The sequence below is a fragment of the Ursus americanus genome, chromosome 16 (genome assembly GCF_024610735.1).
Source record: "Ursus americanus isolate L20-20 chromosome 16, mUrsAme1.1.p, whole genome shotgun sequence".
Lineage (NCBI taxonomy): Eukaryota > Metazoa > Chordata > Mammalia > Carnivora > Ursidae > Ursus > Ursus americanus.
Window position 1 is genome coordinate 60,434,545 of NC_142142.1, and position 26,971 is coordinate 60,461,515.

Genomic DNA, 26,971 nt, shown 5'->3' on the forward strand with positions numbered 1-26,971 from the left:
ATCAGTTTCTGCGATGGATCATACAACGGGGGTCTTTGTCTCAAGACAGGACTGTCGCTACCTATAGACTGTGAAGTGCTTCCCGTTCGCTCTGAGTCTCACTTGTTAAGTGGTGTTTCTATGCTGAAGCATGAGTTCAGGGACAGGAGAGCTGTGGGGGTCAGCACTCACTGCGTGTGAACTGTCGAGCAGCACTGGGTTTTTCATGGAGATTTGCTGGGTGGCCCCTGCTCTGTCCCTGACTTTGAATTCCTTCTTCTCTTAGACCCCGCTCCTTATTCTCTTTATAGGATTTCCAGAATGTTCAACAACCGAGTTTCCTTTCTCCTTCCTTTGCTCATTGTTAAAAACTTCATCAATTGCTTTAAAGAACTAGAATCCTACCGTTTTTGAATCAAAATGGGGGTCAGAGGTTGTCTCAAACCTTCTCATCTGACGGTTGTGGTCACTAGGGTCTAAGGAAAGTTAGGTGCCTTGCTCACCAAGACCCAGCTGGGAAGGAGATCTTCTGCCTCCTGGTCCAGTGCTCTTTCCCACAGTACTAGGACGACTTTGCTTTCTGTGGGTCCCCTTCCCGGTGTAGCTAAACCAGGTACTCCTCCCTACCATGGCCCTCCAAGGGAGATCCCCCCGGCTCATCAGGCTTGCTGGGGGTGATGCCTTATTAAGCTCTGACTGATATATTCCCTGCAACTTCTGTCCCCTCTGGCTAAATACTTCTGGAGCTGAGATAAGACTTCAGAAGCATGTGGTCTTATCAGCTGAAACTGATCCTTCCTAAACATCCAAGAAAGAAGAACAGTAGATAATGTTCCTTAAAAAGCTGTACCAATAAACTTTATCCTGACTTGATTTGATTAGATGGTGACACTTGTTCTTTCCTAAGGTCGGAATAAAATGGTTCTATTTTTATATACACTGGGCTCCTAATGACTTAAGTTCGGATCTTTTAGGACAGGTAATGAGGAATCCCAAACGTGTTATCATAAAGAAGCTTCAGTATAATGGATCAGAAAATGTTTCACAGAAGAAGCAGAAAAGTAAACACAAATAATAACAAAGCCCAATCACAGACACTCAATCTCATCTTCCAATTTTCATTTCAACTCCTTTCCTACAGCCGAGTAGCCATTAAGAACTTTTTTTTCTGAAAAGATGTCTCTCGAATTTCTATGTTCATTTCTATTACACAGGTAACAGCTGAGTCAAAGCCTTTATCACCTGAGACAAGATCACTGACTCTCAATCTGTTCTCAGCTACCCAGAGTCAGAATGGCCATGCTTCTCTGCTTGTTTACACCGCTTTGCGGAAAACCTTCGGGGATTCATGACTGCCTCCAAGATACGACTCTATTCTAATTTTCCCGACATTCAACGCTTCCTAACAATTCAGCTTATGTACACCTTTAAAGTATAATTTAATTACATTTGATTAAGCCAGGCTCTGTCCCAAGTTCTTCACATTCTCTTTGAGCCCTTCTTGAATCCACATGGCTGGTCAATGGCAAAGGCAGAATTGGAACCCGGGTCTTTCTACCACAGAAGCCCAGCCTCTTAACCACCCTAATTCCCCAAACAGACCTTCTCTGCCTTCTCCAGGCTAGATTCCCAAGAGTCCCAAAGATATTTTATTCACAATCCATTCCAGTCTCACGACAGAACTTTCACCAGAAATTTCTTTTTTTTCCCCCTTAGCTTTTCTAAAGTTCTTACTATTTTCCAATAATCACTCATGGACTTATTCATTCAACTAATATTTATCAACCAGTACATCTGAACCTTTTTTATGAGGTCTCTCCCAGATATTCTAGACTCTAGTAATTTCCTTCTTCTTTAAATTATCCATTGTCTGGAGCACTCCCATTTACTTGGAGTCATACATCACTTCACAGTGTCGCTATCTCTGTACGGTCTTTGCCCGTGGAGCACAGCGACTATGTTTTACGGTATCTTACACCATCCTCAGTCCCCAGGCAGGGCGAGAACCCCAGGAGCCATGCAGTAACTATGTGCAGACCTGGTATCTCCGCATTAACTGAAGGGGCTACTTTTCAAGCAGCTGATTAAAATGAAAGAATCCAGAGCTGGGCCATCAAAGGGAGTCCTTCGACCATGCCACCTAGTGGATTTTGGGAAGACCTGCTATGGAGAGGGTTTTAAAGCAAAACAAAATAAAGCAAAGGGGTTCCAAACTGTCTATTAAATATCAGCAAGAGGGACATAAAGAATTACCGACACTAGTTATTTTTATGAATAATGGCAAACAATTTTGTCCATCGTATAAACAAAATATCTAAGATGGTATTTCAGTGAGATTATAGATGGTCAAAATAAAGGGGTTACCAGCTCAGTTTGCCTAGCCGGGCAAGGAAAAAATACCAATTGATAAAATCAGATACAAGCTTGTTGAGTTTCAGGAGAAATCAGATACTTAAAACTAAATCCCAGATAATGTTATTTCTTACCATTTTGTTCTAACCTATTTAAGTGCAGCAAATAAAGCATGTCCCTTTTATAAAATTCTTCTGTTCCTAAATTTACTACTGAGAATAGTATAATTCAGTACATTAGAGAAATTAAGAATTACATTTGTCATCAACAGATATTAAAGGCTAAGTCTATGTCTGGTTTAACCTGATTAAGATTTATTATATTGTGTATTTAAATATGCACTTAATTCACTGAATGTGTCTAGTAAATCTTTATCTACAAATACTTTAAATTTCTCACCAAATTCTTAAAAAGTTAAAGTTTCAATTTTTCTTTCATTCGGGGTGCCAGATTCTTTTGCAGAAGACTAGTAATTGGATAGAACTTAAAATGTCTTTTACTTGTTAGTTTCATCTACCCTAACTTTTGGCTTAGGTTTCGGTGAGGTGGGAGAAGAGCATAAACAGAGAAAGAAACAGAGTGATAGAAACAGGTCTCCTAGAAGAAGGGATTCTAAGCTAATGGGAACCTGAAGGGAAGAAGCTGTGTGAACCTCTCCTAACTAGGAGCGCGGGGGGCTCTTCTGTTATTCTCTGAAAAGAACCAAACCCTACGAATTCTAAGTCTGTGTGTCTTTACAGCTTCTCAGTTCATGCCCTTTAAAGGGAAACACAAAGCTGCTTATCTTTGAGGGCAGCAGGGCTCACAACTGCATTTCAAAACGGAGATATGGTCTCTCATTTATTAAACAATTTCAATGGGAAAAAAACCCCGAAAGTGTAAATTCTGGAGACGGTTTCACCCCCCTTTGCTTCGAGTGGTGTTAACACTAGAACACAGCACACAGCCCTTCAGTTCCTCGCTCCTGGTCAGGAGCACGTGGGTACTTCTTAAGCTACCAGCCTGAGCACTTCCACTCAATATGTTTCATATGCCTAATAAACTGAACGCAATTAATAGCAGATCGGTATTTTTCACTTTACAGAGTAACGAGACAAAGCCAAAAAACGAAAACGGTGTTTCATCTCACGTTCAGGTTACCTAACAGAACCAAGTCACTGCAGAACGACCACCAATTCTTCCCCTGAATGAGGTCACCATGAACTGTTTCGTAAAATCCAGGTCACACACAGATCTGTTTGATAGACCTCATGTCGGCGTGGACACCGAATTCTCTCCCAGACATGGTTCGCGGAACGACACTCTGAGGCTTCCCCTTCTGCGTGTGGCTGCCCAGGCGGTCATACACCTTGCATCTTAAAGTGCAGGACTGAACTATGTGCCTTCCACCAAGCAGGTCAGGGAGTGAGAACGGAAAAATCAGGTTCTGATTTCTGACCACAAAACACACGACCTGCTGGCAGCCCGGCGCTTGGGTTTGTGCTTGGCGGCCACTGCGGTAGCATCATCTACAAAAGTAGCGTCTGTTGGTACTAAAATCAGGTCCCCATCTCACACGCGTTCTCTCACCGACATTCCTGCTCCTAAGACAACAGTCTCCAACAAAAATATCCATCTGACGTGATTTTCCTTCATTAAAAAACCCTGACGATCCAACCTGAAGGCGATGCTAACACGCTTGTGACAGAACGCCCAGAACTGTTTCTGAAAGACGATGATGATGATTGGCAACAAACGGCCTGAATTCTCCTTCTTTCTGCACATTTCCCCTGCTTCCTAGGATTCCCTTCTTCTGGAGCCTCAAGCCTCCCTAATATCGACCCGAGTCCCACAAAACCTGGCCTCCTCGGACGACAGAGGATTGCTGCAGAAGGTCCCCACGCTGTCCCCTCATGCACCCCGACCCCGCCGGGTTCCACCTTTCTCCTAATGTCTCAAAATCTGGATGCTTTTAGGTTCTCTCACTTGTTTCTCGCCTGGGATTTCTCCCCCCGTAAGGACCAATGTGACACAGAACACCAAAAGCAGGGGAATACTGATGACTTGCAGAAGGTGAGGGGTTAATTTACAACGGAAACCACTTGGGAGCGATGCCGGGAAGGCTAAGCATGGAGAAATACCACTCCGGACAGTGTTAGCTCCCCTTCCTCATTCTCCCTTCTGGTTTTCATATGGAGCCTTAAACATATCATCACGTCTGTACAGCTGCACACCCAGAGTCTAGCCTGTGCATGTTCCAAATCACATATCATTTACATTGTATCAGTCAGCTGCTTCTTTTAATAAATTCTTTTTTAAATAAAAAAATTTCTTAAGAATAATATATTTTCTATAGAAACACTCTGGATTTTAATTTTAGTGTCTTTGTAACCCCATTACCCATTATGGTTTGATTATCAGTTACCATCCATATTCCACAGACAGAAATTAACAGCTGATGGCAATTTCTTAAGGCCTATGCAAGAGACTGACCCTCAGGGGAAGACTGGCACTGAGATTTAATGACGATGGAAAAACATAAACGCATTAGCATGTAACTGGTATGACTTGTGTGACGGTTTTTATTTTCCCTGCTATAACATTTGTAAGGGGATGTTCAAGTAACTATTAACGCACAGGTGGCAAGCTGATTTCCTAAGGCGCGGGTTAAAAAATATAAATGTACAAAGAAAAAGGGATTGAAAAATAGGTGGGGGAGGGGTTTCCTTCAAATGGATGGAACCCATTCTTTTGAAAGAAAACTCCCCTCTTACCTTGGTCCTGGAGCTGGTTAGTTCTCCTCTGTCCTCCTCCTAGGGGAGAAATACCCAAAGTTAAACAATAATAGAACATGGTCTTGTATTAAAGTCAAGTTCAGTTCTGGCCAACCCTTTCCTCAGGTCTCACAAGACACTACCAACTGTCTGATATACCGGGGAGTTCGTTGAAATGAGCTTAAAACTCATTTTAAGGATTAGGCCAAAGGGAATGAATATTTGCTGTGTAAGAGGGACAAAACTCTCTACTCTCATCTGTAAGATGTAGAGCAGAGGAATGCCTGCAGGCGCACTGCGTGGATAATTCTCATCAGCTGTCCTGAATCACGGACAGTGTATCGTGGGGCGCACCTGGAGCTCCTTAAAAAGACAGGCATGCTGTGGTATTCTCAACCCATTTCCCTGATGTTCCTGGTGTTTTTGAGGGCAAACTAATAGTGCTACAAGCCAACACCATGTTGGGGCAGTACTAAATTTGGTATTAACAAGAATTATTGCAAAAATGAAAAAAAAAAAAACCCTAAGGGGTCATAAAAGGGGAGGGTTAGGAAAGTTGGGGAGATGGGATATTATCAGAAACAACGTACTTGCTTTATTTTTTCGAAACGGAATCACAGGTAGGACAGAGATGTTTTCTTTCTTAATGTACCTGTAGCTAGTGAGGCTTCTGGTATCCCTGGGGAGAAAGGAGGCAGCGCACGAAAGGGGCATGGATTTGGGGAGGAGAGAATGATGGGCTCCTTTTCTACCTGAGCTTCAGCGGACGTAGCCGTCCAGGTGAAGACAGTAACACCAGCACCAGGGGTTTTTGGGGGCAAACATATTCATATACATGCACTTGGTATGTAGGAGTTGTGAAATTTGTTTCCTTTTCATTACATGGCGTCTGGAACAATCTTTTCCTATTTGAACGACTTTGTCTTTTCTGAGACTACTGTCTAGTTAACCAAGCTTAGAGTCCATTCCTAATCACCCTTTGGCATAATTTTAGTTACTGGCTCCCATAAAAAAGATCAAATACCAGACAACTGATTGAGTTTCATGAGACATGAAGGAAAGTGGAGACCGAGAATGAGCCTGAACCCATACAAGATCATGTGCTATTGTTATTTAACTTTGGGTAATTTATTAAAATTCTTTATCAAGTAAAACGACATCGGGTGAGAAAATGGATGTACTTTGGAACCTTGGGTTTTCACAATATATTCCAGAGACGTCGAAATGAAGGATGGGGTAATTGTTACTCTAATGGCCGTTATGAAAATGTGCAGGGAAAAAACACTGTATGGAAGGATCTGTGCTGTACGTCTGTCACCATCACCCTCTGAGCTTTGATCCCCTTGAAGTTACATGATGTAGACATGGCAGAGTAAAACTGCTCCAACTACAAATATACGTTTTTGTTCTCGTGTTCTTCCTCGGGAACCTTAACTTCATTCATTACCTTTAAAGACTATTCCAAAAATGGTCATTTTGACAAACCAGTCTGTTATCCATTAAACCCTATAAATTCTAAAGAATATATACAGAAATAGGGAATTTCCTTTTTTCCTAATACATAATTTTAATTTCTTATTCTGTAATAATACATTTGGAAATTGTGAAGCTGTGTTATAAACAGAAAAAAAGTACATTAGTTTTTTTTTTTTTATAAAACACCTACTTCATCCATGAAAGTCGCCTAAATGACAGAGTTCTAAAGAATGTATCTTTATATTCCAAAATGATGTGAAAGTTTATGAATAACAACTGTGGGGACACTGCGTGGACTGGGTACTATGCCAGGGGCTGTGCAGTCTTCATGCTTCAGAGCATAAATGGATTGCTATCTGTGATGAGGGCGAAAATGAAAAATAAATGAAGTAGCAACTGATGTTGCTGGTGTTATTAGGGGCCCTTAAAAATCACCCTCTCAAGTATTTTATATTGAAACACGATGGGATACTGTATTACATGGACCGATTTTTATCATATCTAGTTAGGGAAGCATACGTGGTGTTCTAAAAAAAAAAATACAAAGCAAGCCCTTCTATATGCACATGCCTCACTTTTGCTGTTTTATTCCCCCTTTTACAATCCAGATTTTGTCAGATTTGTACCTTGCCAAAAGTCTGACGTCAGTCTATAATTTTAAATGTCTGTATAGGGAGGCCTACAAGACCTGCGTCTAGCTCTAGCTCTGTGGTTCTTAAAAAGAAGTGCTTTCCTTAAATATCTTTCTATTTCACAGTGTAGACAGAAAGTGATAAAAAGCAGGTATTTACTGAGGAAGTGACTTATTTAATTCCAAAACCTGATGAGCTTGTACTGAGGTTCCGGGAATGAATTTCTCCCCCGTCTTACTAAGCGTCTGCAACTTCAGACAGCACTGCAGGAGAATTCTGTGCTTGTTTTGCTAAAGATCGTTCATGACACGACACAGATGTGTGTCCCACTCTCAAAGTGGGAGGCTCTTCTGTTTCTCCTTGAGCAACTCTGATGTTGGGAATCTGAGCCAATTTCCCTCCATTTTTTGGACCAGTTTTAATTGTTGTACAATCTTTATTTTGACCTGAAGGCTATTTCTGTGTGATTTCTTCAACTTAGCCAGAGCTTATTTAGGTTTTTTAAATCGTTTCTTGAGCTCTACAGGGGTATTCTCAATACGCTTTGAAATTATGGCTGTTCAAATGCAACATGGAAGAATCACAGAAAACGTTTAGTGAGTTTGAAAGTAAATTGTATCTGTGTTAAAAAGTTCTCTTTTGTTCTTTCCCCACAAGAGCACTGGAGAGAGTCAGAAGATCTCCATTCCAATCACAGCCGTGGTATTGTGGGCAAGTCACTTAACGTCTCCAACTGATAGACTCGTCCTCTTCACAGAATGGCATCTTAAGAGGGTAAAAAGGAGCAAGTAAAAACCGTGTAGGAGTGGTTTGAAAGCTCACAGGCTGCACTGTCACTATTATTGTCTCCCTTAAGAAATACACTGCGCAGTGATTTTTAGAGTTCTAACACTAAGCCAAACTTAAACATCATCTCTTAAAAGTGAAAAAATTAAAAAGAACATTAGATGATATATTAACTGATTCTTTGCCTTATACGATATCATTGCTATATCATTTAATAGAGCACAACTTCTTTTTTTGTTAGCCTTTGCTCTTTGCTTTTTACGCTAGGAGACAATCTGAGGTCAGCTTTTCTTGGATCCTGTTGACTTCATTTACCTCCATCTGGCCTCAAACAGAAACCAAAGGTTAGGGTACTGACTTAGGGCTCTGGATACTTGGTTTCATGCTAACTTTTCTATTTCTCAGGGATTTTTAAAAACATTTCCTTTCCATGCTAAAGGCACTAGCAACATAGAGCAGTTGTACTCACTGATAAATGCTTTTGTGATTGTGTGTGTGTGTGTGTGTGTGTGTGTGTGTGTGTGTGTGTGTGTGGTTTTAGTTGCAAATACCTGAAAAGACAGAAGAATAGGGGCTGGGTATCTGAGGAGAGCTTCTCTTAGTTACTAATGGGATTCTGGCCTGTTTCCCTTTTAAAAAGGATGTTCTGAAACTGCGTTATCTGTCAGCCCCAAATAGGAAGCGACTATTCTCTGTAAGAGTAGAGGCCTTGTGGGTAGGTCTTCACAGCGTTTGTGCCATCTTCTGAGCAGTGGAGATGGGTCCACACGTTCCTCTTTTCTTTGAAAGTAGAGAGATGTTTGTGTCACATTGGGTTAATTGACTCCACTTTAATTCTTGTTTTGGCTAACTCCCAAAGATTGAATGCTTGCAGAAAACAGGTTGAATAACATTGCTGTAAAAAAATTATGTGCGTCACTGTCTTTATTGAGTATCCCAGAAAAAAAAGTAAGCTAAATAAAGTCTACTTTATTTCAGCTTGATGTGATAGGACTTCACATGGTCAGTGGTATTTAAAATGATAGATTTCTCCCACATCTTGGAATTATAAACTTTGAAAGGCAGAATTGATGCTAGGGTTGTTTCTATGCCTTTAATTTTTCTTCATTGTTGAGTCGTGTGATTACTACTAAGAGAGTGTACTGAAATGGTCTCATTAAGTTTCTAAAAGTGTGTATCATAAATGGATGAGCCCAAGCAATGGCTTTTCAGGTTTTCAGAGAGTATGGAATCTGTCCACTTTCAATCGTGAAATAGACTTTTCTGGTATTAAGGTGGATGAACAAAGTATTTCTAACTTTCATTAGTATGATTATTAGTTACAAGACAGTCTTATAATTAATACAAAGCTGTTTCCAAGAAGGCTTGGGGCCAGGGCTGGGAGTCTGCAGTGTAACATGGGGATTTTCTATGTAGGTGTTGCCAGGATGTATAAGATATGGTGTTTGAGGCAAAGTTATCTCAAATGTATGTTACTTCATTCTGAAAACAAGAGTTATAGGACTGAATTGGGGGGCGATCATTAAAATAAATGAACTACAGTTTCCTATTCCTAACTAAATTAAAACAATATAATTCTAAACCAGGGTCTTTACTATTTTCCAGCTCATTCCAAATAACTGCCAAGCTACTTTATCTTCCCTTTCTTAAGTATGAATCATAAACCAGGCCCAATCTTGGCTGATATTATCTTTAGAGACAAAAGGAAGATAATAATGCCTCAAGTTGTGGCTGGGTGGTTTCCCATATGCTATGCTGAACTGTTTTCATTTTTATGGAAAACTATTATTCACCTATGATGCACTAAGTAGATGTTTATCACTAGTATAAAACTGCATTAAAACAGTATTGTATAGAATTCTACATGTAGGAGAATATTACATCTCCACAATCACGTGAGCTATATTTTATTATAGGTATTCTGGAGTTTCATGGTAAATCTGATCACCATGCCCCCTCCAAGTCCTGTGTGTGTGCATGTGCACGTCTAAAATATTCTTACACGTCTGATCATTCCAAGCATAGAGAGCCCCTCTTCTCTCTCTTGTGCAATCCCTCCCCACCCTACGTCCATGATCTCAGGAAAGAGGGACTCGGGACAGTAAGGAGTAGGAATCTGCTAAGGCATGACGATAATGCTTCTCGTCTTGTTCCTACCGCACTGTTGAGAGAAGTACGAGCTGTGATCTGAGAACTTTAATGACCCCTTCCTCTGCAGCAGCCTGGGCGGACCGTCCTTGTATTCTCCCCTTTAGGAAGGTAAGTCTGGAGAACAGAATCCTACACAAGCAATGCACGAAAAGCAAAAACAATACCAACCCCCCCATCACCTGACCTTGCTGCTGTTCTGAGGATAAATTAACAGCCGCTCCTAGTTTGTAAACGACAAGGGCAATCACGTCTGTAAAACTCATGGTCCCGAGGTCTTCTAGGGAAGAACACTCATTGGATACAGTTTCTTTTATAACTGGGTACAGAAAGGTCCCCAGAGGAGCTTTGTAGCTGTGAGCAGAAGCTGCCTTACGCCGCAGAGACGTCACACACACGCAATTTCTCTGCCATCGGGTGTTCGTCCTACGGCTGAGACTCTAACCATCGGCAGCCAACCATGCACGGGCCACACCAACATGTCTGAGTCACTGTAAAAGCAGGAACTCTGCTGCTGTCACTGTTTTCCCAGCTCTAGAATTCCTGGTGCCACACATTTCCCTTCCGTCCCTTCCCCTTCCCCCCAGTGCTTTTGGATTCTTTGCTTTGACTACCTGGACTTGATTTCCTTATTAAGGTGTCTTACTTGGGCCTCTTTCTAGATTTTGGCATTGCCAGTACCCTGGGGGGGGGGGGTCTTTTCTCCAGACCTGGTGTTTTTGGCTTGAGCTCTGGAGAACCCACACATGGGCTTCCACCCAGCACTGCAGAACAGGGGGTCCAAACACCCTCATGCACTTGCTTTGTTGTTCCTTTTAACCTGAGCACTAGTGCTGCAATTGCTTCTGGAAACCACTCCGCAGAGGGAGATGATCTATAAAGACCAGTGACGTAGGTGGGACCTGTCTGGCTACTGGGCAGACGCCAAGACGACAACACTTCCACACATTACTAACGTAAGGATACGTCCATCCACAGCCCATTTATTCCCTCTCAGCAGATGAACTCTGGTCTCAGACGTGACACTATGTCTCCTACATACTCTGGGCCAGGCTAAGGCCACCTGACTTGGCTGGCTAGAGGTTCAGCACTCATGTTAACTGTGTGTTAGCACTGAATCTATCTGAATTGTATAGGATGTAGGTATTCTCCCTGGAGATTCTCTCTCTTCCTAGGATTTGCTTATAAGGCAATTAGGTGGGACTAAAGAACAACAGTTTGGAATTCTGGCTTCTCTTAGAATTGTCCGAATTGACGTCCAGTGTCAGGTTTCTCCTCAGATCAGGCTGTGAAAGCTTGAACTGGTGAACCTCATTTATAGCATTTTTTATCTCCTTACATTTAATCCTCTTTGAAGTGGTAGAAACTAAAATGGCCACAAATTACCTACTTTCTGAGGCAAGTTACTAGAACACGGTTTCTAAGTGCTATGGTAAGTAGGAGCACACAGCTGAACATGGAATTTAGAAACATCTTGATGGGGTGTTACCTACGGCAGTCACAAAGCTGAACTCAAAGGGACAACTTGACAACCAACCAGCAAATTCTCAGTGGGAACCCAGCGACCATCTGTTGCATGAACTGGCAAATATATGAAGGCAAATCATATTAGCTTTTTTTTTTTTTTTTTTTTTTACTAGTGGTAAGGATGGCAAACATGTTTAATGCCTGGTGAATCTTAAAGAAATGCAGGAAAATGCCACATTTTTTTCTTTCTTCATGGGAGCTGTGTTTTCAATCATCTTTCAAGTGTAGGCAAGACCTAAATGAGAAATGTAGAATTTCAAACATCAGGGGAAAGTTTTATGTTTCCTACTGGATGCAACACCCAGAAAGAAAAGGAAGGATGGGGTACATGGATTCTCAAGGGGATTATTTCCCCCCGGGACACGTGTGGTATGGATTACCACGCCCATCTCAGTTTGTGACTGCGAAATACCTGGTCCCCCAGTAAACATCGGCATCTCTGTAGGAAACTGGGTGAGTGACTAAGCATATCACAACTGCGGGGGATTTGTGTGCTTGTGTGCGTGTATGACTGATGTGTGTGTGTGCGTGTGCTCTAATCCCTAGTCCAACAGACTACATTCCCAGTCGTAATGGGATCACAAAATCTAAGTTACCTGTAGCATCTTTTACTATGGCATCAAGGAAAACGAAGGATATTCATATGCAAAAACATCTCCTTCCACAATACTTAAAATTGAAAAAAAATTATGTACTAATCTACAGCAACTCATTTCCTGAAAACTAGTGAAAAACTTATTCACTTGAGGCCAAGTGCTGCTCAGGAGTATTAGTACTCAGGTTTAACTTCTGTACTTTTCAGCTGTTCTTATGTCCACACGAAGTGCTAACAGCTGACTTGTTACTAACACTGAAAACAGACATCAACTTTATTCTCATGCACAACGTCCAGCAAGCCCCTTGTTTCTAAACCTGTACGTACACTTGAACCGAGGAGTAAACACATTTCACCAGTTTGACATGAGAAAGTGGTTCCTTAAGGATAATGTATTTTTTCATACGTGGATTTGGATACTAAGTTTAATACATCTGCCCTAAAGGATGCTCCAAAGTGGAAGAAACATAGTTTGGCCAACAGAGAACACTGTCCACCCTGACAGGGATCTACACTTGGGCCAGGGATAGCGAAAGAAAAAGTCCAGTAAAAGCTGTGTTCCTGTGACTTCCATTCTCCGCACTCGCTCCCCCTGCCACGCTGCGGCCCTGGGCTCCGAGTCGGCTCTTGTGAGCTGAGCCTCACGTGCCTGGCGTCAGGGGTCTTGCTCCTGTTGCCATGGGCTCCTGCAATGGGACGGCAGCAAGTCCAGCTGGGTCTCCATTTTTTCAGATCTCAATTACTGATCAAGCTCTTTAGGAACTGCTGTCTTTCGAAACATCATTTTCTGGGGGGTGACAGAGTGTTTGTCTTATTTTAGAAACAGTCTCGCCCACATTTTTGGATAAGGCAAAATCTGAATAAGAACTAGCACTGCTGACTAACAGAAGACAGGAGACTAGTGTGTGTTTGCTTGTTTTAACTTCGCTTCAAACACTAGGGGGTCAAGTCTACGGATTCTTACAGAGGCCAGGGGAAGCCTTCAGACGGGATCCCTCGCTATGTAGCAGTCACAGAGACTCCATACCACGAATATCTTCAAAAGGGGTCTTTTCACCTAACAGCTATTCAGTACCCAGTAAATCTCTGAATTAACTAAGTTATGATTCCCTCTAAACAACATGTGTCCATTTTGTTTGTTGCACAGGAGGGAGTACAGCAACGAGTGTAACATGGGTAATACAGTAAGGCAGTATTTTGCTAGTAAAGTGCAAGCTTCACTGTACAATGGACACTACAGTACTGACAGAGCCGATCTGTGTGTGCAGTGAAGCTGACAGTACTGACAGTAAAGTCAAAATGAACAGAATGCCTCTTCCATCTCAACTGTGCATTCACTGCAGTGCCGTCCAAAGCGTAGGTTATAAAAACTTCTCAGCCAGAGGACAGATTTCGCAGTGGTTTTGGGCCGTCAAGGGTACTGGAGTAGGAACAAGAAGGCAGGTCGAGAATAGTATAAATGCCACTGTGCACATGAAAAGAAGATTCGGGAGAAATACTGAAGTGTGGGGATAGTTGAGAGATAATATAAAAGAAGATATTTTACCCTCTCATCTCACAACGAGAACTAAAAGTTTTCTTTAGAAGATGACTTTGGAAAATAAGTCACTACGCCGGTAAGACTCGAGTTCTCCCGCTGACGCAGGCTCATTTGACTGTCATTGCTCCTTTTTATCATCGTGAGATCTACAGATGCTCCGTTCAATGGCATCAACATTCCTAACATCCTTCTACGACCTGAAACCTGACCAATCTATGTCAAAGCACAAGAGACCCAGGAATTTCTGAGCATAGTTACTGCCCTTCTGTAACTGAAAGCTTCCTGTAAACCGCGCAAACACGGGTCTGAAAGAGTCTCTTTGACGACGAGCACTCTGTGCGTCACTCCCCTCCCGTAAAGACGGGGGTCATTCCCGCTGCAGTGTCTCCCACCCCAGGCAGATACGGTCTCCGCGACGATCCAGACCGCATTTGTCTGAAAGTCTACAGTAAAGACTCACGTCCTGGCTTTCCATCCTGATTCCATAGCCTAGTCTACTCCTCTTCTGGGACATTGATTCTGAAGTATTGTGACCGAACAGCAAGATCTGGAAACCTGAGACTCCCTAGACCACTGGACGATTGTTAGCCATTTGTCTGCATTTTGTGTTTAGGCTGACAGAGCAGGAAAGACTACCGTTTTCCTATTCTTCAAGTCTCATGTTGCCCAGTGAATCACAACAGCAGAGTTTGTGAGAAAGACGATGAAACAGACTAGTCTCACTGTATCCACAGCTATTAACGTGAAGATTTAGTTTAAAAAAAAAAGATGCTACAGGAACACAGTCTACTGAACAGATAAGGCAGAAAGGTTTAAAAGACACTCTTGAATTGGATGTGCCCTAGGGATCTTGCTGGATAAATGCAATCGTTTTGAATTTGCTCCCACAAACTCAATCATTTATACAGAAGGGGTGTATTAGTCCATCTCTATATGAGGTTGCCCCTGTTCAAACAGAAGGAGCTTCACTGATTGAGAATTTAAGCTTAATGTCCCCCCTCTCCCCTTCCCGTAGCTGGGCTGGGGGTGGGGAAGTGAGGAGGTGAGCTAAAGGTGCATGCTGGTTAGCCCTCCGAGCTCTTCCAGCGTTCTCCAAGACGGGACGAAATGACTGTGGTTTTGGCATGCAGGGGCCAGCTTGCTCAGGAAATTGTGGCATATATAAAACAAAGCACATAAACAAACTCTCCATCCAGGAAGCGGAGTTTAACAATTGCCTCATTAACGAGATCCAGGGAAGGACAGGAAAAGAGGGGGAAGCCAATAGCGGATTATTATACAGTTCTAGACAGATGAAGCCCTTCAGCATCTCCCCAAACAATCCCTGTAGTGTGGATTTGACAAAGTGGCACATTTAAGAGGGAACTCTGTCTTGCCATCAATGGGAGTCAGGCGCACCCGTATCTCAGGGCCAAATGCAGTCCCTGGAACTTGACTTTATCAGTAGACACAAGACAGAGGACAAGGCAGCTACACCCACAGAGAATTAATTAAGAGCAGAAGCGACATCCAGTGAATGTAATCAATAGTCTGAACACTGATCTACATATCAACCACCATTGCTTTCTTCCCTTCTCGTTCTTTTAAATTAGTTACACGAAGGTGCTCTTACAACTCCCACTTCAACAGAGACTGCTTTGCTCCTTGGCTTCGCTGAAATGACACATTTCTCATATCACATCCTACAAAACATACCCTTGAAGACCAACGCTCTGATGCCAGTTTGAGTTTCTGAATGGCTGGAACATTTTGGGGTAGAATTTTATCATGGCTAATTTATTGGTTTGGCTTTCTCCCTGGACATTTCTCCGGTTTCATATGGAAAGTATGTGCAAAGCAACATGACTTCTGAACTGCCAAAGTCCACACCCAATCTGTCTTTACTGGCTCATTTTGTTCTCTCTCCTTTTAAAACGGTCCCTTCTGGACACACCGTCAAACCCCTCACTAATTACTACACTGTTGCTCGCAAACACTAAGTACTGGTTTAACACAACCTTTCCAGGGCTACTGTCTGCTCTCGGATCTGGGCCGCCCCCTGGGCCCCCACCCAACACACATACCCAAAGCACGCTGCAGTTCCCTTTCTCAAACCAAAGAAAACAAGCATATCACCTTTATACTGCTTCCATTTCTACTGGGCAACAGTGCAGGTCTCATTACTTTCATGTTTCAAAGGCTTACCAGAGACATCATTTCTCAAGACCGGGTTCATGGTTAAGTCCTTTAGCAAAGCCTCTGATATCTTCTCGAATCTGTGCTTTGTACGAGTCCCTCCTAAGCAGCAGTGAGACCAGAGGGTTTGTCAGTTGTCACTGCCGACTCCGGCTTTGCTCTAGCCCCAGCAAGTCACCAGTAGCCTTTATTGCTTAAGGAAAATAGGATATTCTGCCTCCTGGGCATAAACATGTGACTTCCCTATGTCCAGGACCACAAGGGTAAAAAGGGCAGATTTTACCAACGTTTCCTTAAGAATGAAAGTCTCATCTCTAACCCATGTGGATTGTGTGCGTAATCCACACGTGTGACACTCTGCTCATGAATCACGTTTCAGGGGTCTGTGTGTGCACAATTCTGGACTGTCATCGGGTCTAATTTTACAGACCTTACTCACACCACACTCCCTCTGCAACAGGCAAGAGTGTGGCTGCAGTAAGCACCATAGAATCAGAGCCCAGCTTCCCGCTGACCGTAGTCCATCTGTGAACACGCGTGGTTACAAAGTTAGCACCCATACAACCCCGGGTTAGTGTGAAATACAATGATGCCGTAATAGATGACACACTGAAATGGGGAAAGAAAGCGGTTTGTTAGGATGAGGTTGATTTCTTCATACTCAGAAACTAGCGGGCAGGCAGAATTAAAAAAAAATCATGATAAAATGTAGAATCATTAGCTGACACAATGAGAGAGCAGATTGGAGTGACCAGAAAAAGTTGACGAGACACAGAAGCGTCGCCCCCACGTTTTAGGCCCGCTGGAAGCAGCTAGTGTTCAACCAGTTTGGTTTTTATATGGCCTTAAAAGATATACAGGTCAACTATGAGGAATTATTCCAAAATTTAAAAAAAAATTACCTGACTGTTGATCAAAACATATGAAATGGAGAAAAAGAAAAAAAAAACCAACAAAAAAAACGAACATACCATGTTCACACACAAAACAAAATCACTGTGTCGGGGACATCAGGGAAGGTGGAATATTATAACAACACATGTTACATTGTTATACTATCCCACCCACCTTAATGAAGAACCCTTGGGTGTGGCTACTCCATAGCCTTTGGAATCCAGATTTCCTCCCACTTTCATTGTGTCACACGGCTTTCGCTGCTCGATGTACTCGTTCATAGTGGACTCCAGGAGGAAGGCGAATTTGCCTTTGGATTTTCGGACCCGAGCTACTCCCTCCGCGGTAGTCCTAGTGAACACTGACGGCTCTGCGGATCGCATGTAGGTCCACATCTTTTCATACACTGCTATTTTTGATCTCTGGAGGAAATGCAAATAAAATTAAATACAGGAGAGAAGGGAACAACATGTTAATACTGACCGAACCCAGACGAGGAGAAAGCCTCTTAAAGTACTTTCCCTGGTCCTGCAACTCCAGTCTGCCTGGCTAACATTCCCCTCTCCAGGTAGAAACCTGCCTTTTACGGTGGGTGAAGGACACCACGGAAATGGCAGACGCTTAGAAGTGATACCTGAACAAGCGGGTCCCTCTGGTCACACGTGATTACCCTACTCAGCCGCTTAAAGAATGATGTATTATCATTGTTAAAGGGAGGATGCCATAGAGAGTGGGACATTTAAAATCATGTCAACAACACTTCCATAATAAAAATCAAAAATCTTTTTCAAGTAAAAAGTTAGAAAACCTGAAAAGAAAGAAAGGTGATTCTTGTTTTCCTAGGATATATTTTGGAGAGTTAGTCTTTCTAATACCTTGACTTCAGCCAAGAAATACATTTATTTCTGTCTATTTGGGCTCCATCTACTTTATTCCTACTCCTTAATTTACCTAGAACCTTCTGCTGGTATCTGCATCCCTATTTGATTTTTTTCACCCATACAGATACTTTAAAGGTGAAACTGCATCCCCCAAGGGACACCTTCAGTGAGGCAGAAAGAGCCTGCGCCCTGATGTTTGATAATACAGTGATACACAGACTTGTCTCAGGCAAGTGCATTTGTTCAATAACAAGGAGCTGAAGTTTTGCTGAAATCCAAAGTTTCTGGATCCAAGTAAAAACTAACGGAGACTTCACTCAGACTTACATCTAAGCACGGGGGCTAATCCTGAGTAGCAGGTATATTTGTTTTATATGGACCCTCCTTTGTTTGTTTACCAGAATACAGAGTCCAGTAAGAGACAGATCTTCAATAATCTACAAATATCCTGGATAGCAAACTTCAGAAGACATGTTTTGGGGGCAAAATCAAACAATTCAGGTTGACAAAGAAAGAAACTGATAAGAGCTGTATTTAAAATTTGGTTTCAGAAGGTGGGAACTAGGTAATCAATATCCTATGTAACAGTAAGAGATTTGCATACTTGGACACTATAAAAAACCAGTGATTTTATGTTAATGTATATTCAAATGCTGGTGAATATTAAGATGGAAAATTGACATCCTGTATTGTCTTATGAAGTGTTTTCATGCTATTAACACTTAAAAATATCACAGTGATACAGACTTTGTAGTGTGTGTGTGTGTGTGTGCTGAAAGGTAACCTCTGGCTACAGAAATCCTCACATTAGGATACTGCATGCCAACTACTAAATGAAATTGCAAAGGTTCTATGTGGTTCCAGGACAGAGGAGTATCTGGATTCAGAACCCTCAGCCGTGGGGTTGACCAGGGAGGCCGTGTTGCCTGGCCCCAATCATTCCATCTTTAATAACAGAGTTCTCTTCCAGAGAATGAACTCTGCCATTTTACAATGAGTTCCAAACTCTGAAAATCGTAAACTGTCTGGATCACCAGATACAGACGACCTCAAACATTTATTCAATTGATTATTTCCATTTAGAGAAATGCTGGTAAACAACATCCTTTTGGTGTATAATCACTCTTTAAAATATAGTGATAACTTGACTTGAGAGTTTCACCTAAAAAGATACAGAGTTCCACACACACTGCATACTTCGTCACGTATACTACATCGAAAACGGAAGAAATAAAACCTGGGTATTATTTTGATTGGGATTTTTTTTTTTGAATTTTTTTAAGAATATGAGAGTCCGGCTAGTTACGTGGCAATCTTCTAGTTAGTGCTCAGCAGCTTACTTAAAGGAATCGGAACCACTAAACAAAACTAACACAGCAGGGTGGAAAAAGTAGTTTTGGGCTTGGTAACTGGGAAGATAATTTAGCTATCGAATGCAACAAAATATTAAAGCAAATGATTCCTTCTTAAAGGAATTAAGTATCTTTAGGCCACTGACATTTTTTAGAAGTCCATCTGTATAATCCTAATGTGAGGGAAATTATTGTCGCCTTTGTTTAAATATATTGAATTATCTATACCGTTACGTACAAAGAAGTTAAATCAATTCCTTTAAAGTCCAGAAGAAAGAGGAATCTGTAGTGTAGTTGGGCGACACTTAGCAGGCCTTATGCATAAAGGAAATCGTAAAAATACAGCATTCCAGCGGAAAAGAGAGGAATAATGAAAACACCACCTTTGGGGGAAAAATCACACTGTTTGTCACTCTGTGAATGTTTAGAAGTTCTGATTCTGATTTCAAGGTGCATGGTGGAGATAAGGTCACGTCCATATGGGGAAGAGGGCGTGCTGGGAGCATTCGAGAAGGGAAGGACTGGAAGTAACATCCCTGAGCCTTGTTTGTGGCCACAAAAGGCGTGTGCTAAGGAGCGAGGGCGGGCAAGCCTTTGTGGATTTGATGAGACGGCCAAAAGGGAACTTCTGCAGACCCAGCAAACTCCGAAATACAGTGATAATGGGATTTTAAGTACCTAAAATCTTCAACTGTCATATCTTCTTAAAGATCAGGTCTGGGGAATAAATATGCTCAAGGTAACAAGCAAAGATAATACAAAAGTCATTATTTTTTTGAGATTAGGAAAATAATCTCAGATTTATTTATTTCTTTACTGTGAAGTTCAATCAGAGGAGACTTACTGATTTAAAGCACTATTTTATTACTGAAAATAACTCTTGGAGTTTTAAAAATATGCTGTCCTTTAAATTGCTCAAAAATTAAGTATTCTTGCCTTTCCTGTTTTTAATAGAAAATATGGACAAATGTCATGCATTATGGTTAATGTTAACATTGCTGCCAGATGAATTATTTCCCGCTTCCAGCAGCTTACGCAGCGAGGCTGCTGTTTGCGATATTTGGTAATCTTATAAGCCCTGAGACAGTAATGCACCTCCTTTATGCATCTGTGGCTTCACTGATGACCGAAGCAGCCGCAGGATAAAATGTGAACTGCCGGGAAAATCGGCGTGCGCGCATCAGGTGTATGAGAATGTCTGAGCACCTAGCCGGCAAGGCTGTCGTTCAGTGACAGGTCCAGACTTTCCCTCGATGCCTCTACGTTTATGCTTAACAAGGTGCACAGAACACAGAGCACACCAAGTTTCATAACGGGGCAAAACCGAGGCAACGGCGGAATTCGGATGTAATCTCCCCCCACGGCCTAATTCTTCCCCAGTCGGTGGTGATTGCGACACTGTTCGGAAGCATTGAGTGGGGGTCACGGCCTGTGGCAGGTTAGTGCGGCTGATGTACCGTCACTGCGCTCCTACGAGAAAACATTTCTGACAAGTACAAGATACCCTTCACATTCTGTTTCCTCCACCCGTCAGACAGAATGGGTTACTTAAACCAGGCCGTCATCTGTGCGGGGAGAGGGAGAACACAGCGTAGGAATGAATTAGATTTTTATCAGAGAACCCACGTTTATGCATTCCTGAAAGGGTGCTACCAGGGAAAATTATTTTCTTGTCCCGTTAGGGTTCAGGCCGCTCTGCAACAGTAAATACCTTATAAAAAATCTTCCCATTTTAAAGCTGGGGGGGAGGGAACTGACCACGGTGACGGGCACGGCCTTGTGTGAAAGGCTCTGTAAATCCAGCAAGCGCTTCCCTTCCTCCTCTATTTCTTATCAATATGGTCTCTTATCTACCTCACCAGTTTTCAGAATTTGGAACACTTTTTAAAAACTCTACAAAGATTAGAAATAAACATTTTCAGTGCACTTGATGCCAAGGAGCTGTACAGTGAGTTACTTCTGAAATTTTTTTTTCAGGGAATCAACTTGACATTTGTTTCTCCCTTTATCACTCAAGGCACAATGATGAACCTGCGAATATTTGTCTTATTTACGTGAAAATCAGCCAACATTTCTCAGTAAAACGCAAGCGATAGCACACACTTGTATTCCATTTTGATGACTAAGCATAACGGTTTCTAGGCAAAGTTAGTGAATTTTACCTACCTAGTTTTGGGTGGAAGCAGTTACAAATACAGATTTCTGGCAAGGTACTGAAATTGGGCTAAAATGTGTGAGAGCAGTATGTTTCTATCAGGAAGCTTTAAAGACTGGGATGCACTCAGTAAGTTTTAAAAATCTGGTCAGTTAAGTTTACCCATAGAATATTGTTAATAAAATCTATTGTCATGAGCATTATTTACAAGTTTTAGAAAAATGTGCAGATTCTTTATAATTATCGTAAATGTTTCATTATATCTACTAGCAATCCCCCAAATTGTTGACAAGGACATTATTCACTGCCTGGTGTTTTCTGTAAACAATGCCCGACGATGGGTTTGACAAAATTTTTGATTGGTCTGTTCTTAATTCAGTATTATGGAAACACCTGTAATATATAATGGTACCAGAGTCAGATCTTTTTAAAAAAGAGAAATCTCTTACTGAACTTCAAGTGCATGAAAGTTAAGGCTGGCTTAAAGTAGGATGTTCTGTTGTTTTTAATTTTCAAGCCGAGTGGGAAAATGATAAGCATGTGCATTTAGGTGACAATGTCATCTCCCAAGGACTGTATATGTAACCATGCACTTACTTCGAAGGGCTGTCATCACTTTTACATGACAGCTCAGAAAACAGGGAAATATTCTTGTCTCCTAAATTATTAAATATCTTGCCTGTAAGCGATTGAAATTAAACGTAAAATGTCCTCATTATTACTTAGGTAAATATTCGTGAAAATGTCACCCTGACTACGTTTTAATGTTTTTGTTCTGAAGTCACAAAAGGAATCCTTATCTCTGACCACACAGTACCAAGTGCGTATCTCTGGACTTAAGAAGAAGCAGAGTAAAAGAGTTTCACTGACCAAAAATCCATCCTCATAGTGGAACTAACAACTAAAAACACACAAACAACCCCCCGCCCCCCAGTACCTGCCATCCCAATGGCAAGCCAAAGGGGTCATATTCGTATGTGAAATTATATCACTTTGAACAATTTTATCTCTAAAAGCAGAGAAATCAGCACCCACAATATCACCTACCAGTTCGTTACCATTATCTTGTGAGAAAACAAATGTCTTCCTTTGAAATCCATTGTTAACAGAACAGATTACAGAGTACCCCTCATATAAGCTGCAACTAAGGTTTTGGGTTTCATATGCGGCAAGTTAAACGTATTCTTAAGACAAAACAAAACAAAAAACCTTGCTTTCATTTTTATGCCCCTAACCCCAAAGCATATAAATTACAATCTTCCCAGATGCAGTACCATCATAGCCTTGTCAACAGTGGAATCTTCTGGATAAGTTACATTATAAAGTTGTCTTAATTACCTTTTTATTGTTACTTTTCCTCAGGTCTCCCTTGCAATGTGAATAAATCAATTAGCTTTTGCAAACTAAAGTGATTATAAAATCCAAGTAAAAGTATTAGCATTAAACATAGCATTACTATCACATTTGCAAAACCTGCAAAGAGCTAGAGACCATAATATAACTAACTGTTGGCAAAAACTGCCTGAATTTCAGAATTATGAACATTTCATGATTAGTTTTTCCCTTAACTTACTCTGAAGAACTCCTTCGTTGACCCTGAATCCAGGGTTCCATAGGCAATCTCTGTTTGTTTGGCCAAATCTTCTGCACTTTCTATGGGGGAGACCATTCGCTCAACCGTCAGGAAAGCGGCGAGGTTAGCGGTATAAGATGATATAATGATGAGTGTAAAGAACCACCAAACACCTCCAACAATTCGACCTGAGAGGGATCTAAACATGGATAAGATAATGCACATTTTCCTTTCTCCAAGCAACACAGAGAAAGAAAAGACATATCATAAATTCACGTTGTATGTTTAAAACCACAATGGCAATTAGTTTTACTTTCTTGAGTCTACTCAAGAATGATTCTAGTCTTTCTGTATAATTGGATGCCGTGTATGCTATCTCGAGTGCACGAATGCCACTGAAAATATGGAAAATGTTTCCTTTTTATTGTTTATGGATAGAAACGTGGAACTTAATACCTCTCCTTCAGGTATAGAAAAGGAACACTTACTTAAATTCATTGATATCCTACCCCCTCCTTTACATTTTAGCATCTTTGGAATTGGGGTACAGCCCACGGTATAAGACAAAACACAGTCACGTGGCTTCGTTGGCAGCATCACTGCTCTCTTCGTGGTACATAAGACAGCAGTGTGGGTTAACAATGAGGGAGGTCTTGGGCTCCATACAGACGCCCCTCAGAGACCTTGCGGCTGCCTTCAGACAGAGCCCTGCCCAGGCGGGCGGGACACGTGCCAGAAGGGGCTGGACCGGATGAGGACTCAGACTGGTCTCAGAGTGACCACAGCTGGGGATCGTTCTGCTTGAGATTACATTTCTGACCAGAGTGGAGGATGAGCTCTCTCCGAATGCATCTTTGCAGCATACTGCTCTAAACATGTTCTCCCTGCCAACACGAGACCAAAGCATGTGGCTTGTCAATGCACAGCGTGGCAGCATTAGAAACGGATGCTAAACCTCAAAAGAAAAAAGTTCTCTCATTCTTTCCCTCGAATCAGGGACGTGTGGGCGATCTGGATGCAGAGGAAAAGTGAGGATGGAATGAATGAAAAACCCAGGTCATGTTCATAATTGATCTCACTCCCTGGGACCAACAAACTATTAAAAATTCCTGGGGCAAATGGTTTGTAAACATTTTTTTAATGTAAGAAAAAAAATTTCATATTTTCTGTGACATTTCTAATTTTCATATTCTCCCATTTTAACCATTATTATATAAGTAGCACGTGTTGGTTTTAACGTAGCATTTGCTTAATCCTGGTCTTTAAAAACCATTCCCTGACTTGCTCTGCTTTCTTTTCGTTTCACTATCTGAGTTTCTGACTCAGATTCATATGTTGTTGGAATTTAAACACATGTCTAGTGTTCGTGTGTCTTAAGGAACACAGACTGCATTGTGCCTAAAATGTCTCTTTTTGAGAAAGCATACATTTCTTTTAAAAACCTGTATATTTGCGATGCTAATATAATTCACATATTGAACTTCAGTTCCTAGCTTCTCCTACTTCTTGTAGTTATTTTTTCTGTGGGAGAAGGTTGGTATTTTCTTGCGACAGGAGACTGGCTGCATTTTTGGCAAACATAACTGAAAAATATCTTAGTGGCATCCAAAGGAAGTGAGCCATGACTCCACAGATATTGGAAAACATGTCTATTAAGCTAACACAGTACTGACATTGCTGAGTTTGCCCACAGCTTTCTTGATTTATTACAGAGAATGAGGCATATCTGGTACTTGCTGTATCGACTCAGGTGTTAGGTGAGTCTGTGGCAGAAATCTCCCATAAGGTACATGGGATGTAAATCGAGGTCAAAATTAATCTTTAAAAAAGGAACAACAGCAATAATAACAAAAACTTTCAATTTTGAAAAAGAGACAAAATGAAAATGAATTCTTAGTCTGACAACTTAGATTCTTCCTCTCCATCTGTCAGGCCACTGGAGGAAATATTAACAGTACGTGATTTCTGAGTTCTGAGCGGTTGCATACGTTCCTTTTCCGCTGGGAAAGTTCATCTTTGTGATAGGCCCACAATTAGTGCTAACTTGGAAACACTGGCTACAGAGGTACTCAGATCAATCTGGGAGTTGCACGTTTTTTTCCTGCGTTTCAAAGTAACACCCCTGCCTCCGGGAAAAGAACATGTAGAGAGGTGTTCTGCACAAGACCGAGAAGGACTGGGGAGTCAGTAAAGAAGCGGAGAGTTTCCAAACTAACCTGGGTGAAATGTCACATCCCTGCTGCATAAAGGCACCCAGAGAAAACCAGAGGCTGTTAAAGATGCCAAACTCGTTGGGAGGCTGGTCGCTGGGCCCTTCCTTTCCGTCCTCCGGCTCTTCTGTGTGCCACTCATATGGACTAAACCTGCTAACTAGGAATAAGACCACGCTGACACCAATGTAGGCAAAGACTATGCACATCCAGATCTCATAGGCCAGAGGATCCAAGAAGGAAAACACTCCTGGTTTAGATTTCTGAGGCTTTTTGATCATGATAGATATGCCCAAACTCATGAAGGGCTTAGAGAAGTCAATGACCTCCTCTCGGACCAAAGTGATTGTCAGAGGGGCAATAGCAATCTCTGCTTTCTGTAAGAGAAAAGACACAGGAGAACACAGGTTAATGCATTTCATGAAGCAGCCGGCACTGGGTCGATCCACCCACAACTAACGAGTTATGCATTTACTCTACATTTTGAGGGGGAATGCCAACAACTGAGTAAGAACAGCAATAAATACAAAGATGAACAGTGGATTGTTTTCCTAAGAGAATATACCACAGAAACTGCATGAAATATTTTTATTGGCGCTAGCGATCAGATGAGAGAAAGAGAAACAGGGAAAGAGTGAACATAAGCAAAAATAACTTGAAGTCAGATAGCTGTATTAGTCTTTAAGGACGTGGGCCAGGCCAGGGGAGGAGCCTTAACTGCCTTCCTGTATGGCTGAATTTCTGAATTTCTTGGCCAGAATTGCTGCTATGTTGCAGCCTTTTCTGTTTCATTTGGAACGGTGCCACTGACTCATTACTTAGCCGTCCCTTAATATTATGAATGCAAATTTCAAACAGTCCCTTTTTATTCCTTTCCAGTTGTAAGAAAACCTACCCTACAGTCTGTGTTTGCAGGACAGAAGACACCCGCTGTTTGATGACATTTTCTAATCCAGTGCACACAAAAGTCTGCAAATTGGCAATTATTTCTTCCTGTTCACTTGCTTCGATTTTCTACTTTGAATTTCTAACACAGCTTTTGGGAAACAGCGGATTCAGTTCTCAACTATTAGGATTGTAAGACTCCAGCTTCCATTTCTGTTCTGTGACTCTGAGCCATTTTTCTGAGCCCATTTTCCATGTCTCTCCAACGAGGACACTTTCCTGTTTGCCTCATTGCATGACTATGATTGTCTAGCACAGAAAACTTAATAAAATCCTAGGGAGCATTTACTGAGGGATTATGTATCTGACGCTGAACTAAGTATTTTAAACGGCCTCTCATTTAATGCTCTGAAAATCCTGTTTATCACTGTTTTCTCAGTGATGGAGCTGAGACTCTGGTGAACACACCACGGCCCTTCTGCGATCGGGACTCGTGTGTCTTCCATCAGTCATGCCATCTCTAAAATTGAATGAAATAAAGGGTCATGAAAACACTGTAAACTGTTACATGACCTACAGGTGCAGAAAGGTTATTCGACTGTTCATTTGGAAGGAAAATGTTTGGCATTAAAGTGGAATCTGAAACGCAGCCAGGCATGCGTGGCTGGCAGAGGCTGACATCCTCACATCCACTCCTGCACAGCCATAGGCTGCTGGCTCATACGCCAGCCAGGGCTGGTGCGTGGAGGTGCCCCAGCCATGATGCTGCCCGCTGGCCGGCTGAGCGTTAACTCTAGGAGCCCTCACGTGAGGATGAACTTAGCTTACCTCATAAATACCCACATTTACGAAAGACTCACCGCTGGAAGGTTATTATTTTTGCCATATTATTATTTGCATAATTTTCACTACACTAGTGATATATGAACTAGCTTTAGAAAAATTAGTATGTAAAAACAGAATTCAAAAATTAAGGAAAGTCAGCTCCATTCCCTTCATCGACTCTTGCTCTTTCTCCCTCTATTCCCTGCTAGACACGGTTTGAGGAATCATATTTT

General features: G+C 41.8%; 1 protein-coding gene across 2 annotated transcripts in view; it reads right to left on the reverse strand.

The window, feature by feature from the left end:
* The window catches only part of GRIA4 (glutamate ionotropic receptor AMPA type subunit 4), a 361,556-nt gene that overhangs the window by 22,521 nt on the left and 312,064 nt on the right, over positions 1 to 26,971 (reverse strand). For both annotated transcript variants that reach the window (XM_045797668.2, XM_045797670.2), the window contains 3 exons: positions 25,035 to 25,405; positions 22,819 to 23,017; positions 17,032 to 17,279 (listed from right to left, as the gene is read on the reverse strand). In XM_045797668.2, coding sequence (XP_045653624.1) covers positions 17,032 to 17,279; positions 22,819 to 23,017; positions 25,035 to 25,405 — 818 coding nt within the window. The remainder of the gene's footprint in view (positions 1 to 17,031; positions 17,280 to 22,818; positions 23,018 to 25,034; positions 25,406 to 26,971) is intronic.